The sequence below is a fragment of the Schistocerca gregaria genome, chromosome 2 (genome assembly GCF_023897955.1).
Source record: "Schistocerca gregaria isolate iqSchGreg1 chromosome 2, iqSchGreg1.2, whole genome shotgun sequence".
Classification (NCBI taxonomy): Eukaryota; Metazoa; Arthropoda; class Insecta; order Orthoptera; family Acrididae; genus Schistocerca; species Schistocerca gregaria.
In genome coordinates this window covers 879,241,371-879,258,560 of record NC_064921.1, presented here as the reverse complement: position 1 = coordinate 879,258,560, position 17,190 = coordinate 879,241,371, and the positions used below count along the sequence as shown (strand labels likewise).

The window sequence follows — 17,190 nt, the reverse complement described above, 5'->3', positions numbered from 1 at the left end:
TCCATACTTTACACTGTAACAACACAACCATTCAATTCTAAGGCTTCCCGCCAACCGGAGATGTAGAGAAGAGGCTACGGAACAAACCAGTACCTGCCGCATACAAAAGCTGCCAACTCTTCAAGAGTTATGAAGGTGGAGGCATTACTTTTCAGTCAACACTCGTAGTAATGACAGCTATCATAGAACAGAATGACCCGTATCTCAACATGCATTTGTTTCTTTACAAACGTTCGTACAACTTTTGTCTCCATTTTTTACTACTATTATCTCCTGTAAGAATCTAGAACAGTTGTTTTTGAACCCTGTACTTCAGAGTCACCAAAATTAGTGGAAGTTGTAGGAACTAAGTTGTTACATCTCAATAGTCACACATTACCACATCACTTAAGGGGTTTGGTGAGACGGCGCCAGTGTGCCAGCCAGGCTGGATGTGTTTTTTAGGCGGTGTCCAACATCTGAATAGGTGAATATTCAGTGGTAGCCATACATTTAGTCTAATGACAGCGTCTTTCATTAGTATTCATAACATCCTTGGTCCCAGATTTGAACCTCGCTACTGCTTAAATTCTGAATAAAAGTTGTCATCAATGACGGCAAAAGACTTCTGGCATAAGAAGTCATCCCATTCTGCCAGCAGCCTTGTCCAAGAGAATGGAAGGGCACACAGAGGTTCAGGGCACTCACTTGCCTTTGGGGTGAGAAACTGCCCCTAAAAGGCAGAAGAATCAGCTGTGATGAATGGCATGAGAATGCAGAAGGCAATGGAAACCACAACATTAAAGACAGCATAACATGTATCCACAGGACATGTAGCATGTAATTGAAAAAGTGTCATCATGATCTGTCCATTGGCAAAAGATTCCAGACTAGTCCTGTTTTCAGATCTATGTGAGGGTACTGCCAAGAGAAAGGTGACCATGAGAAAAAGATTCAATAATGAATGAAATGATGACATTCTATGAGTTGGGGTGTGGAATGTCAGAAGTTTGAATGTGGTGGGGAAACTAAAAAATCTGAAAAGAGAAAAGCTCAATCTAGTTATATTGGGTGTCAGTGAAGTGAAATGGAAAGATGAGGAGGATTTATGGTCACCCGAGTACAGGGTAATATCAACAGCAGCAGGGACTGGGATTTGTTATGAGTAGGAAGGTAGGACAAGAGTGAGTTACAGTGAACAGTTCAGTGGTAGGATTGTTCTCATTAGAATCAACAGCAAACCAACACTGACAACGGTAGTTCTGGTACATGTGCCAACATCTGAAGAAGAGGATTGAGAGATTGAGAAAGTACGTGAGGATACTGAACAGGTAACTCAGTACACAATAAGAGATTAAAGTCTAATAATCATGGGGGATTGGAATGCAGTTATAGGGAAAGGAGTAGAGAAAGTATTATAGTGAGGATATGGGCTACACAGTAGGAATGAGAGAGGAGAAGACTTGACTTCTGCAACAAATTTCAGATGATAACAGCAATACTCTATTCAAGAATCACAAGGGGAGGAGGTATACTTGGAAAAGACAAGAAGATTTCAGTTATATTTCATCTTGGTCAGGCAGATATTGGACTGTTTGATGTACCCAGGGGTACATAGAGACTTGAATCACAATTTGGTAATTACAAAGAATAGGGTGAAATTTAAGAGACTAGAGTGAAATTTAAGAGACTACTCGCGAAGAATCAATACACAAAGAAGGGGGATATACAAATACTGACGATAGAGAAGATACTCTTGATGTTCTCTGAGGCTATAGACACTGTGATAAGGGATCGCTCAATAGGCAGTTCAGTAGAAGAGGAATGGACATATCTCAAAAGGGAAATCACAGAAGTTGGAGGGAAAAACATAGGTACAAGGAAGATAACTGTGAAAAACCAACAGATGACAAATGAAATACTTCAAACAGTGGAAAATCCTAGATGGATTATAACAATATTATGAAAAGGATAGCTGCTACTCACAAAATACACACACACACACACACACACACACACACACACACACACACACACACACACACACGAGACCACAGTCTCACAGTCTCTGGCAGCTGAAGCCAGACTGCAAGCAGCAGTGCATGGCAGCAGGGTAGAGGAGGGGAACGGTAAAGTGCTGCTTGTGGAAGCACACATGGATGAGGTGGAGAGAGGGTAGGGCAGCTAGGTGCAGTCAGGAGATTAGATGGAGGGTTGGGGAGAGGGGAGGGATAGCAAAAAGGAAAGTATCACTAGGAATGCAGCAATGGAAGTGTGACAGGACTGCTCCTGTACTCTATATATGATGAATAGGGAGAGCAGCACTTTGTGAATATTTGCTGATAACACCACAATGGACAGGAAGTGGTTGTCTTTCAGTGATTATCAGAGGATACAGGATGACTTACATGGAATTTCTATTTGATGTGATGAATGGCAGCTTGCTCTAAATGTAGAAAAATGTAAGTTAATGCAGCTGAGCTTTCTAAAGCCACACTGATTTGTAGACAGAACATTTCAGTTTCAAGGAAATATATTATATTCAGATTGCGAATATGCTCAAGAATTCTGCAGAAAATCCATGTTAAGGATGTTGGTGTGTAATTTTGTGGTTAATATCTTGTACTCTCCCTAGACTCAGAAGTTAGCTGCACTTTTTCCAGTTGCTTGGGACTTCACACTTGGTGAGAGATTCATGGTAAATGTAAGGACGGGGGGGGGGGGGGGGGGGGGGGGAGTCCATGCTGAGAACCTCCTTACAACGAAAATGAAATTTTACCCAGGCCTTGCGATACATTTCATTTCAACTCTTTCAGCTGCTTCTTGATGCCGGGGCTGCCCATTTCTATGTTCTCCATATGTGATGGTTAAACTATGTCTGTGATCTACCCCTGTGTGAATGATTTTTTCAACACGAAATTTAAAATTTCATCTTTCCATTCACTGCCGATGAGTGACTGGACAGAGGCCTTCAACCCATTTACTGAATTTATGCAGGATCAGAATTTTCTTGGGTTCTCAGAAAGTACTACTAACTTTTGCCTCTCGACATTTCTGTATTCTGTTTTGAACTGAGAATGCAACAGTCTCTGTTTCCTCAACATTTCCTGAATTTTGTTATAAATCACCAAGGGTATTTTCAGTCCTTAATTCCTTTACTGGGCACACATTTCCCCACAGCAGGATTGACAGTTTAAACTTTGGCCTTAGTCCCACTGTTCGAATTAAAAGATGTGTAAATAGGATGCTAGAACTGCATATCTGCTCATTGCAGCATGCATGCTCTCATAGCCTCCTTGATGGTTTTATTAACTTTGGTAATCATCCTCACTACGCTGTCATGATCACTAACTACTATCTCTGTATGGACATCAATGATAAGGTGAGGCCTGTTTGTAGCTATACAGTCTAAAGTATTTCCACTGCATGTGGCTCTCTAATTAGCTGCTCAAACTAGTTTTTGGAAAATTAGTTAAGAACTACCTCACAAAATTGTATGTCCCTACCACCTGCAATGAATCCGTCAACTCCCCTGTCTATAATCTGTTGTTTAAAGTCACATCCAATTAATACTGCATGACTGGGGTATTTCCTAGCATTTGTGGACCTAGAGAAGGCCCTAGACAGTGCAGAGTGGAATAAGATGTTCACAGTCCTTAGAAGGTTGAGACTCAAGTACAGCAAAAGACAAATAATCTGAAACATCTACAAAACCCCAAGTGGGAGTGATAAAAGTGGAAGTTCCACAAATACAAGTTTGTATTATTAAGTCTGTAAGGCAAGGTTACAGCTGACATCATTGTTGTTCAGCTTGTACCTTGAAGAAGCAATACAGGTTTAAAATAACTTTCACAAAAGGAATAAAAGGACAATGGAAACATCACAAGTATAAAAGTTTGCAGACAACATAGTGCTTCTGGTCAAGCATAAGGGGTATCTAGGAGAACTATTAAAATAACTGGACAGCATACATGGCACAGATTAAGGATAGACGCAGTAAAGACAAAAGAGCAGAGTAGAAGAAGGGAAAAGACTTGCTTAACATTAGAATAGGAAATGTCATAGAAGTGGGAGAATTGAAAGAATCATATTAACTGTGAAGAAAGATTGTGTACCTTTCCCAAAGAAAGGAAAATATCATAGGCTGATTGCCATGGGCAAAGACAGCCATTTTCAATGAAAGAGTTAGGCAATGGAAGTTGGTTGAAAATCCAATGGGAGAGGACTTTGACTAAAGTATTAGTGGTGCATAGAAATTGGGATATGTGTGAAATTGCACACCATGCTATCTGTACTGGTGATAACTGCATTTTACAGTTAATTTATTGGGTTTGTAGGTGCCCCAGAAAGACATCTTCCATATAGCTAAGAGGTTTTAACAAAGTAAAACTCAAACCTTTGTCTTTATTAGACTATCACACTGCTAGCTTGTGAGTTAAGAGAGTGATAAAATACTAGTTTTAGCCACCACACCTGTTTATCGTCTCTGAATACATATTTCGCAAGTGATTTCTACCAGGAATTTGAGTTCCCTTTGCTGATTTATACTGGGAACAAAAATAGCATTTAGCTCTAAATATGGCTGTTGTGTATGTTGGATATGAGCTGTTCTAGCCCATCATGTCTTACACCTTACAGTGCTAATTTGTTATTCTTTGAAGTAACTGCCACTAGCTGCAAGACATTTGCTGCATAATTTGAATGACTTTGTTCCAACTTTTGGTTAAAGTCAATCCCACCACAAAACCTATGTCCCAATAAAACCTTTTTTGCAAGGAACCTTGCTTTGGTCTTATTCAACTGTTGATTCTTAAAGTTTTAAGTCCTCAGTTGATTCAACGATTTTAATGACAGTGTCTCGATTTCCTTTGTACTACTCAGTATAAGAATTTACTAATCTTATGTTATTTAAAGTCATTTAAATTTCTGTGCCCCCTCTATGCAAGTACCTTGGCTAGTTGTCAATTGAAAAGTTTTTTCTCTCAAATGCATGGCACGAGAGTTAATACAAATCATCTGAGGTTGGGCAAGACAATACTTCAGAGTGAAATGCATTACAAGGTCTGGCCTTTAGTAAACCAAATCAAATAGTAACAGCATTCTTCATTTGATTTCCAGAACACACTTCTTTTTGGATACTCATTAGGCTGAAATCTGCTGTATCATTTATATACTTCCTACCCTCTCTCCAAATTCTGGTTTATGTTGTACCTTTATGCAGTTATCATTTGCATTGTCATTTCCTTATTCATAAACTCTTCTGGCCAAACATTTTCACATTTGTCCATGCACGTCATCCTTAACATCCCTCTAAAATTTCATCCAGTTTTTATCTATCATTTTAAAATACACTCCTGGAAATTGAAATAAGAACACCGTGAATTCATTGTCCCAGGAAGGGGAAATTTTATTGACACATTCCTGGGGTCAGATACATCACATGATCACACTGACAGAACCACAGGCACATAAACACAGGCAACAGAGCATGCACAATGTCGGCACTAGTACAGTGTATATCCACCTTTCGCAGCAATGCAGTCTGCTATTCTCCCATGGAGACGATCGTAGACATGCTGGATGTAGTCCTGTGGAACGGCTTGCCATGCCATTTCCACCTGGCGCCTCAGTTGGACCAGCGTTCGTGCTGGACGTGCAGACCGCGTGAGACGACGCTTCATCCAGTCCAAAACATGCTCAATGGGGGACAGATCCGGAGATCTTGCTGGCCAGGGTAGTTGACTTACACCTTCTAGAGCACGTTGGGTGGCACGGGATACATGCGGACGTGCATTGTCCTGTTGGAACAGCAAGTTCCCTTGCCGGTCTAGGAATGATAACAACGATTGGTTCGATGACGGTTTGGATGTACCGTGCACTATTCAGTGTCCCCTCGACGATCACCAGAGGTGTACGGCCAGTGTAGGAGATCGCTCCCCACACCATGATGCCGGGTGTTGGCCCTGTGTGCCTCGGTCGTATGCAGTCCTGATTGTGGCGCTCACCTGACGGCGCCAAACACGCATACGACCATCTTTGGCACAGAGGCAGAAGCGACCCTCATCGCTGAAGACGACACGTCTCCATTCGTCCCTCCATTCACGCCTGTCGCGACACCACTGGAGGCGGGCTGCACGATGTTGGGGCATGAGAGGGAGACGGCCTAACGGTGTGCGGGTCCGTAGCCCAGCTTCATGGAGACGGTTGCGAATGGTCCTCGCCGATACCCCAGGAGCAACAGTGTCCCTAATTTGCTGGGAAGTGGCGGTGCGGTCCCCTACGGCACTGCGTAGGATCCTACGGTCTTGGCGTGCATCCGTGCGTTGCTGCGGTCCGGTCCCAGGTCGACGGGCACGTGCACCTTCCGCCGACCACTGGCGACAACATCGATGTACTGTGGAGACCTCACGCCCCACGTGTTGAGCAATTCGGCGGTACGTCCACCCGGCTCCCACATGCCCACTATACGCCCTCGCTCAAAGTCCGTCAACTGCACATACGGTTCACGTCCACGCTGTCGCGGCATGCTACCAGTGTTAAAGACTGCGATGGAGCTCCGTATGCCACGGCAAACTGGCTGACACTGACGGCGACGGTGCACAAATGCTGCGCAGCTAGCGCCATTCGACGGCCAACACCGCGGTTCCTGGTGTGTCCGCTGTGCCGTGCGTGTGATCAATGCTTGTACAGCCCTCTCGCAGTGTCCGGAGCAAGTATGGTGGGTCTGACACACCGGTGTCAATGTGTTCTTTTTTCCATTTCCAGGAGTGTAGAATATTCACCAACTCGTTCCTGCAAATTACTAATGTTAATTTCAAAGGAGTCAGAGACTCCTAAAATGAAAAACTTAACACTCATTCAGTAGACTCTGTTATATTTTTAGGTCATAGTTATGTTTCATTAATAGGTTCCATCTCTTCAGAACCTTGTATCTCTCTAGTTTTACTCTTTTTGTTTGTTTTAACATTCAGTCAGTATCTTATTTTTTATTATTGACTAACCCAATCTGTCTATATTTGGTACATCTCATCTGAATGTATAAGTTTGCTTTACCAAAAAAAAAAGTTTGTTTACTTACATGACTAATTTCTACTTTCTATGTTGCAACAGACACTGGCACTGGAGCACCCGTCAAGTGGTCTTTGTCTCACTGTGTCTGATGATTCAAAGTCACTTGTCACTGCCAAGTGTGATGGCGGAACTAAGCAGCAGTGGACACAACAATCCATGCCATGGAGGTGACAGTGATGACTGACTGCAAAGAAGGAAACAAGCAAGCCTTCCCATCCCAGACATTTCATCTGGATCTCTCTCCGATGAGTGCCAGACAGTGTATATTGTATAATTTTTTAAGTGTACTTGTCAGAAACTGATGACAACCCACTGGCATACAACAATGTTTCCTGGTTGTTGATGACATCTGGACGATGGCAAAATGAATCAATTGTATCAACATTTTTTTAAGAAATGAAATGCATAAATGTAAAGAAAAGTTACTATAATTTGTTCTCATTGCAAAACAATACTGCTTAACTGAGACACGCTGAAGAATTATTACACAAAAAGGTGGAAAGCTACACATAAGTGAACGACATTGTGGAAATATCAGGGCTTTCATAAGATGTGTTAGTGCTATAACAACAAATCAGTGTTACTGCATATCGTGAAATACTAGTAGAGTAAGGTGAAAAATCAAAAAATTCATTGGGCAGCTACAAATATGATACCAGTCTTTCATCTTTACCTACAAAATTTCAGAGCTCATTTATTATTGGTATCTGAACATGCAACCCATAAAAAAGAATCACAAATGGTATACAGAAAACAAACACACCCTTCACTGTTAAAACCTAAGGAATGTTAAACAAACTGTAACACAGTTTCAGACCAAGCTTCATCAACTGATAATTGGTATGAGGATACTGCATAATAGCTGCTAGAATAACACCCCCCCCCTCTCTCTCTCTCTCTCTCTCTCTCTCTCTCTCTCTCTCTCTCTCTCTCTCTCTCTCTCTCTCTTCGTACAGGGGGCGGGAATGGGGGGGGGGGGGGGGGGGGGAAATTGGCACAAATGCTTGAGAGATACCATTCTTGCTTCATGAGCATAAAAGCATTTTTGTTTTCTATCCATCTTGCTCTAAGTTCTGAAGGGTTCAATTTATCTGTAACAACTTGGTGCATTGTAGCACAGGACATCTGCAAAAATTTTGTGATGCATTTCGTAACCATCACTTCACAAAATCCTGTTTCATGCTCATCTTCAGAGTAAATGCTTGTCCTGACACTCCTCTCCTAACTGTGAATGTCATGAAACCTTCCGTAATTCATGACACTTTTCTTTCACTTACCGTTCATAGCCCATGTATTTCACAGAATTCATAGCAAGTTTTGGTCTTTCTGCATTGACTGAGTCACTGACCTTAATTCACATGAGGCAGGACTGTTTCTTCACTGTCATTTTAACTCATTCTTACACAAAGAGTAAGCAATAAGTTGTACAACACATAGGTCTTGAAATCAGAACAGATTCATTAATTGATGGTAGTAGATCAGTACCCATTCCTATTACATACAAATGGTGGTTCAATCACCATAGTGGCAACACAGAGTGTGTGATGTTCGTCTGCTTTATTTCTTCATAGATAGTGCTCGGTGCTGACATACTGCATTGTTATACTGGCTGAAAAATGGGGATAGAAGTTCAACACCGGCTACTGTAAATGATGTAGTCGATAGTTGCGTTTCTCAGTTCTTACTTTCACTGTTCACAACCCCCCAATATTACACAGTTATAGGGCCGGTTCACTATTGGTAAATTTTGATAAGCCTCATTAATAGGTTGCAGGCAAACATTAGCATACTGCTACAATAGTTTGCTGTTGAACATCTATGAACAGTAAAAACCTAACCTCACAGTTCCTGCAGAATAATACAGTATGTGTGACACTATTTCTGATTTTAACACATGGCCTTTTTGTGTTACACTAATTCCACTGTTAAGTTGATGTATTGTTGTTACTTGAACCAGTACACAATTCCCTTCTGAAAATCGGCAGTGGACTGACTGGCTTGGGACCAAAACTCGGGCCTTTATATATCCTCACAACAATAGGCACTGAAACTATACATTGTTTGGTGTTTAAGTTACAGAAATTACAATTAAAACATAACTAATTTAATTAACTGAATACATCAAAAAATTCCTTCTTTTTAACAGTCTTCTACCACAAATGTTAGACCAAATTATTTCCTTAAATAATGAAATTAAGATATAGTTGTACAAATAATACTTTTGACAAACCTGGTAATTATTTTGGAATTGATTAAGGGCTGGCTTTGCTAAAATGTTTTCAAATGGAGCCAAACAAGTACTTTAAGAATCCTTGTAGTTCTTCCAAATGTTTATAATTATGGAATTTATATTTGTAAGTCAACAACAGAATCTAAGTCATGAAACAATTAATGATTTCGCCCTATAACAAAGCTGTTAACTAGGAATGGTCAAAATAAATTAGGTAATTAATTACATACACAAAACTAGCCACAAAATTAGACCTGGTGCTGTATTCTTTCAAACTGAGGGCCAACCTTTCTCTTTTATGGATATGCCATTATATTCATGCATGTTAATGGAAATTAGGCAAAAATAAAAATAAAATGACTTTAAGGATGCAGATAGCAAAACAAGGGAGGAAGTAAAGAGACCCCAGCTTGCTTCATCACAAGTGCATGTGTAAATTTCTTATTTACAGCAGAGTGCTACTATCATAATACTTAAGCAGTTTCAAACAGTTCTAAGTCACAGTAATTGTGCTAAGATGAAGATGTCTGCCAAGGATAGAGTATGTACTCACCTGGTATTATACCTTCAGTAGCTCCATAGTCTCCATGACGATGGCCTTCCACCTGTTAAAGGAGCTGATGAACGTATGTCAAATAATGTTTACCACACTGCAATAATTGATTTTTAGACTCTTCGTGTTTATAATCAGTGTTCCCTGTATGATGACCAAGCTTTGTCAAGTATAAATCTAAACAGTCGAACCAGGTAAACAAATTAAATTCATAAGCACCATATCACAAAATTCTCTGATGGTGAACTAACGTATCAATTCTCACAACTCTCATATACTTAGGGATTGCTGTGCTGACTAGAAAAGCTTTATTGTTAGTCTTGCAGTGGTAAACGAAGTGTGTGTTTGGGTGGCCATGTGTATGAATACATGTGCTATAGCTGGAAAAAGAGCGAGTGCTCAGTGGCTCGTGTGAATCCTATTTTATGTTGTATTACTGTGCTCCAGGTATCAACCAGTTATAAGTAAGTGGTTTCTTTTCCCTTGTCTTATATACTGCTCCCTCCACGAATTTCCATTATTGTTATACTTAAAGATGCAATATGATCTGTGTAATTAGAAGATGGCAAATTATTAGTGTTGTTTTATGAGGGTGATTTCTATGTTCACAGTTATTACCAAGGCCTGCCAAAAAGTTTCAAGAAAGTTTAATTGTCCAAATTGAATAATTGACAAGAGAACATGTTATTTCAGTGAAATGGCATTTTTGCAATCAGAAAAATCTGGGCTACGGAAGTATGGTACTGAATTTTGGAAATAATCACTGCAATATTTAAGATTGGAATTTTCTAGAAAACCAAAGTTTTTAATACAAATAATTTTTGAATGTTAAATTATTTTTTCCTAAACTTTATTTGTTGGCGAGAGGAGAGAAAGGATTTTCAAATGAGCTATGCCAATTTAGAAAGTGCCTACTGAAAATTTGACCGCCATCTGGCTTGTCAGTGTAGTAAATCACAAACATTCTTTTCAAGAAAACGTTTCCATATGACACACGTGAACTATTACCATTAACAGTTTGAAAACTATCCTGCAAAAAATGCATTTTAATGAAATACAGCTATATTGTGTCACTGTCAGATAAATACTCTTAACAAAGCAAGACCAAAGGAGGAAAAGTGTTGACACCAAGCCTGGTATAAGAACAAGATGGATACTCCCACACTGCTCTGTTACAACTTGCATAGAAATCATCAAACCAGTCTGAACTGACCACCACAACAACAATATTGCTATCATAAACTGAAAACACTGTAATTGGATTCAGTATATGCACTTCCTGAAGATAACTTATAACCCCGGAAACAGGGGCTACTCCACATGTGAAATGAAGAAATAAACAAGTTATAAGCAATACAGTTGTCACAATGTATCAGCAGGAAAACACAATTGAGGAAACATCAAACTTATAGAATGGCTGCGAAGCACATTCCTTCATGAGGCAAAGTATTGAGCACTGTTGAAAGAAACTATTCTAGAATTTTGAACTAAGAGTACCATCTTAGAGGAGGAAAGAGGGGCAGGTTAGGGAATGTTGGAAATTAAGTCATGTTACTTAGACAGACTCCAGAATGAGAGGATCCACCTCGTGTCAGCATGAGGAAGCAGATGACTTCCCCCATTGTCAAAACAAAAGGGTTTCTTTCATTTTGGGGTCCATCTGAATGATCTACGGTACCCTTTATTTCTAATCCTCCCCCTCTTTCTTCCCCAAGTACACAACTAATAGTTTCTTGTGCTTTTACGTTTGTATAGCAGCAGAGTGAATTGATGGTTGTGATTGTCTCCAGCAACAAAATTGCATATTTTTGTCTGAATACACATATTACATTTTTTAATGATGTTCAGCTGCCTGCCTTTTACCAAGCACTGACCATTTACAAGTCTCAACACGTTTCTTTACAACTGTATAATATCAACTGCTACAAATGTATAACATCAACTGCATCATCTGCAAACAATCTGAGTGTGGAATATATTACACTGTTAACAACAATAGTTCCACCACATTTCCTTGAGGTACACCAGGTGTTCCTTTATAATAATACATTTGTTTCCTAGAATTAAGTGTTTCATGTTTGATACTAATGTTGATACGGTGCATACGAATCCAGTAACATCTCTTATAGCATCAACAGCTTCATTCTAGATTAAATCTTGTTGAAAGATGTTTACAGAGACCCCCTACCCCATCACATGCATTTTTTCCTTGACCTGTTCCTGAAAATATCCAGTTTTTGTCTTAATTCGTGTACTACATTGTTGGCCAAGCTTATAAAGCTGAAAGCAGTTTTTAAAATGAGATGCTGCACCATCATCTTAAAGTATTTTATCCAACAGAATATCTGTTCTGATAATCAGTAATCATACACTTGGGTGTCCATAATTAAAGTTCCAGTTTCAAAATGCTGTAGAAAGAGACCCACTTCTCAGAATTATGTCAAATTTTAACAGCATATAATTGATTAAGGGACAAACATTATGGAACAAAAAAAGTTAATGAAAATTTGACCCATTGGATGGTACTGTGTCAGAATACACGCACCAACAGACACATGCCACACAGCTGTTCCTCAGTTGGTGTCAGAGATACCCAACATGACTGTCTCCATGAAAGATTATGCACTGGCTGGTGAAGCTCTTTTACAAGAAGGGTGATGTTGTGCTAGCAGCCCTGCAGAAGTTCCAAACACTCAAGGCTATGAAAAAACTGCATTGGTCCGATGTCTGCTAAGTGTATGGAGAAACTGATGACAAAATTCTTTTGAAGTGCAATGTGCCAGAGGGAATAAAGCAGTTGATCCAATGTCTGTCAAAGATCTTGTCACAGCATTGCAGAAGGGGTCAAAAATGCACTGCACAAGGAATTGCCTGAACACTGGAAATGCCTGCGAGCACAGTGCATAAAATCCTATGAAACATCCTACATTTGCTAACCATACAAAACCACCCATGTTCATGAGTTGCTTCCTGCTGACCTGCCAGCAGGACAAATGTCTGCACTGGAATTTCTTGGTCACATGGAAGTGGACAATGAATGGCCATGGAACAGTCTGTGGACAGACAAATCCTATTTACATCTCCAAGAACATGTCAATATGCAGAATATGGGCAATGGGAAATCGACACGCACATGAATTGGTACTACTTTATTATGCAAAGGTGTCTGTGTGGTGTGGATTGATGGCATCGTTCATCATAGGGCCGTAATTTTCCAAGGTGAGTATTGCGGGTCCCGTTGCCTGTACCATCACAGGTAAATTCTATGTGAATCTTTTGCGCACCACTGTCATTCCAAACCATCAACAGTGTGGATGTGTAGATAGGATTATTTTCATGCAATGTGGCACTTCTCCACACACTACACAGCCCAGAATTATCAGCCATCATTTCCCTACAGCCTGGCCGTCCAGCTCACTCAATCTTAATCCATGCAACTTCTGGCTGTTTTGCCACCTGAATGGTGTGTTCTGTGCTCCAATTACGAACGTAGCTCTAATGAAGGCATGCATTACACAATGCAGTCTGAATGTGACCCCTGAGACACTCTGATCTGTTGTGTAACATGCTGTTTAATGATTTCGACTTCTGGCAGAAAACGGTGGACAGCATATTGAACATGCCTCGCGCCAATATCACTACAATTAGAAACCAATATAATTTTGCTTTTTATGCAGTTTTAGGCCTCACAACAATTTTTCCCATCTGATGTGGACTTAGCCATGGTGTATGGACTTACCTAACTAGCAGTGCCACTGCTGTTGACTGCCGAACTTGTGCAGATGGTGTAATGTACAACTCAAATCATACCCACCATATTGCAATTCATCTGTCATTTTTAGCCAACCCCATTTACGTTAAGAAACTTACAGCACCATCAATTGGAAAAAATTTTATTATACAAAGTATGTTCAAAAAATTCCACAACTTTGTCCACAAATTTTTCTGCACTCACCTTTCACTTATTGTGCATGGCCTCCTTCAAAATACTCTCCTCCACAATTTGATACACTGCTCCCAATGCCATTGCCACTTCTGGAAGCAGTCTTGGTACGCATCTTGCTGGATTGCGCAAAGTGCCATCTGCGTTTTCTTTCTCTCTTCTATCATTACAAACCATTGTCCTTTTAATGGGATTTCAACTTTGGAAAAAAAAAAGAAAAAGTCCATAAGTGCCAGTTCTTGAGAGTACAGAGGATGAGGCAGCACAGCAATTTTGCTTCCTGTGCAATAGTCATGCACCAACAGGGAATTTGAATTCTCACCACATTCCAGGCCGTTTCCTTCTCACATTTTCTCCCAGGTGTCGCAACATGCCCCCATAGTACCATCGATTAACAGTCTGTTCCTGTGGCATGAACTCATTATAAACTGACTTCAAAGACAAAGGAAACTATTAGCATGGCTTTGACATTTGACCTGACCTGACAAGCTATTTTTGGTCTTGTAGGACCTTTCCCGACCCATTGCGAAGACTGAACCACTGAACCTTGTCTCAACATCATAACTGTAGACCAATGTCTTATGACCAGTTATGATTCTCTTAAGGAACATATCTTTCTCATATGTGTAATCCAAAAGCTATTCACAGATAGAGAGACGAAGATCTTCCTTGTCTTGACTCATAAACAGAGGGCCAAACTTGGTGGCAACAAGATGCATTCCAAGATGCTGTGTCACAATTTCATGACATGAGCCAACTGAAATCTTACACTCTTCTCCAATCTCTGTCAGTCACACTCCGGTTGGCATGCACAATTTTATTGACTTTCCCGACAGGAGCATTGTCGGTGATGTTGTAGAGTGTCATGAATATGGATCATCTTTAACTTGCATCCAACCATTTTTAAACAGTGTGAAACATTTGCAATACCAGGTGCGGCTTAAGCATTCATCACCATAGACTTGCTGCGTTATTTGGTGTGTGCCTGTAGAGATTTTCTTGAGTTTCATACAAAATTTAATGCACATACATTGCTCCTCCGACTCTGCCATCTAGAAAATTGCAAACTGTGTGATGCAACATTCTACTCAATACAGTACTGAACAATAACTAACAGGCATACAGCAATGAAACTTCGAGCAGTTACACATTAAACACAGGCGTGTGCAGGGATGTCAACTATGTCTTGCTCCAACACACCATTAGTGCAAAATTATGTTATGTTCTGCAATTTTTTGAACAGAGCTTGTGTGTGTGTGCTACATATATGAATTACTGTGAAAGTAAGATAATTGGTACTTCCTGGACTTAACCAGTGAAACCTAAGATTTACCATCACAGTGTGGTAAAAGTCCAAGATTTCTCATTATTTGCATAGATTGCTAACTTTTACCAAGAGACATTCCAACTGGTAAAAGCTGTATCAAAGACTCCAACCTCCATCGTGCGAGTTCAGACAAGTCTCACTGTTGCCAATTTTGTTTTCAGATAAATTTCTTTGTTGGCAATTATGAGTTCTCAATCGGCTCACCACTGCGTAGTTTCAAGCGGTGTCAAGCATCGTGCATATGGTCATCTTTTCGAATTGTTTTAGTCATGTTCCTTGTGCAGCTTTGCTTCAGAATGAGTGATGTTATGTGTAACAGATGTTATAAACTTTTAAGTGAATCATTGAGTAAGAAGAAAGACAACAATTTTTATGTAAGTGCTAAGCAATATACTATTCAGTTAAGTGAAAAATGCAGAAATTGTTTCCAATAAAAAATCTATTCACTACAGATGGTTGAAGTGATATGATGTTCTCAAGCATAGGAGGTGAAGAAAAACTCATAGCAACGGTGTCTACTGGAAAAGAAGAAATTCGTATTTACGTTAGTTTTGGTGAACTGTTTAATGTACTACATGAGACCCAAATTACTATGGGCCATGGCAGCTGAACACAGATAACTGTAGAACTGAATCTTAAGTACAAGAATGTGACTGTTGAATCAATCGTTGCTTATTTGAGATTATGTGAAACACGTCAGAAAAAAAAAAAATCTTTGAAAAGGGGTGATGTAGTAAAACCTATCATACTCAGTGAAATGAATTCATGATGCCCAACTGACTTACTTTACATGCAGGCAAATCCAGACAATAAGTTAAAGTTCGTGCTTCTATACTAATCAATTGACAAAATTTGTTATACTTCGCACACTAACTTCAAAAAGGGCTGATGAAGTAGCATATCATCTTTTGGATATTTTTACCACCTTTGGTGCTCCAAATATCCTTCATTCTGCTAATGGTGGAGAGTTATGTAACCAAGACATTTAAAGTTTATGTGGGTTGTGGAGTGATAGAAAGGTAGTCCACAGGAAGCCAAGGCACAGACAGTCTCAGAGATCAGTAGAAAGAGCAAATCAAGATATCGAAAATTCGTTATCAACTTGGATGGAAACAAATGAAACTTCAAAATGGTCTGAAGGGCTGAGGTTTGTGTAAGCAATGAACAATAAGGCTTATCATGAAGGGATCAGATGTTCACCATATGAAGCCATGTTTGGGGTTCCAATGAAAATGGGCATTGTTCCATGTGATTTAATAAAAAATATATACACTGAAGAAGACTTATAAACAATGTTAAACACCATTTCCATTGACTCACAGGAAACTGAAAATGACAGCTAAGGAATTGATGCCAGTGAATCAAGAACTGGAACAGAAGGAACAGAGGTAGAAAGTGTGGCTTCAGCAGGTGAGGAAGCATCAGAGACACAGCGATTGATGACAGTTAACAATGAGACACCGGCAGCAGCTGATGCTTGTGATGAGTTGCTGACAACTTCCAACAGTGTTAATAAAGTGAAGTGGATCTGAGTAGCTGCCAAAGAACGTCTACAATTGCAGGCAAAGGAAACGAAAGCAGCCTCATGTAAGAAAATTCCAAAACCTTCAGTTGGACAGAATGTTGGAAAGTACCAGATGTAGACAGGGAAAAAATTGATGCCAACTCTATAACACCAGTAGTAATAAATATTCAGGATGACAAATTTTATCAACTTGGTACCAAATCTGCTAAACTGAAGTCATTGTGCTCTGGGAACCAGTTTTCATTGTGCAAGGGACATTTTACCAACATCGAAGAATTAGCAACAGAAGAAATTAGTCTGCTGGAAACGGTTGCCAAATAAACTTTTGTCGGAGGAAAAGGGTTTAAAGAATCCAATTGCTTAAAAAAGTGTGCAACTAAAAAATGCTTGTGTAAATCATCTTCCATATTATGTAATTCAAAATGCCGTAATAGTCAGCCTTGTTGTAAGAAAAATTATCATTCACAAGGTAACATTTTTTACAACATTTTCACCAATAGGGACTATTGCTCATTATAATCACATTGGAATGCAAGAATGTTTAAAATAAATAAATGTACAA

The 17,190-nt window shown here is 39.7% G+C and overlaps 1 protein-coding gene across 2 annotated transcripts in view; it reads left to right on the top strand.

The window, feature by feature from the left end:
* Window positions 1–7,475, top strand: part of LOC126335288 (polypeptide N-acetylgalactosaminyltransferase 3-like) — a 337,479-nt gene extending 330,004 nt beyond the window's left edge. For both annotated transcript variants that reach the window (XM_049998376.1, XM_049998377.1), the window contains one exon: window positions 7,090–7,475. In XM_049998376.1, the coding sequence (XP_049854333.1) occupies window positions 7,090–7,221 (132 nt within the window). In that variant the 3' untranslated portion in view covers window positions 7,222–7,475. The remainder of the gene's footprint in view (window positions 1–7,089) is intronic.
* Window positions 7,476–17,190: the final 9,715 nt, after the last annotated feature.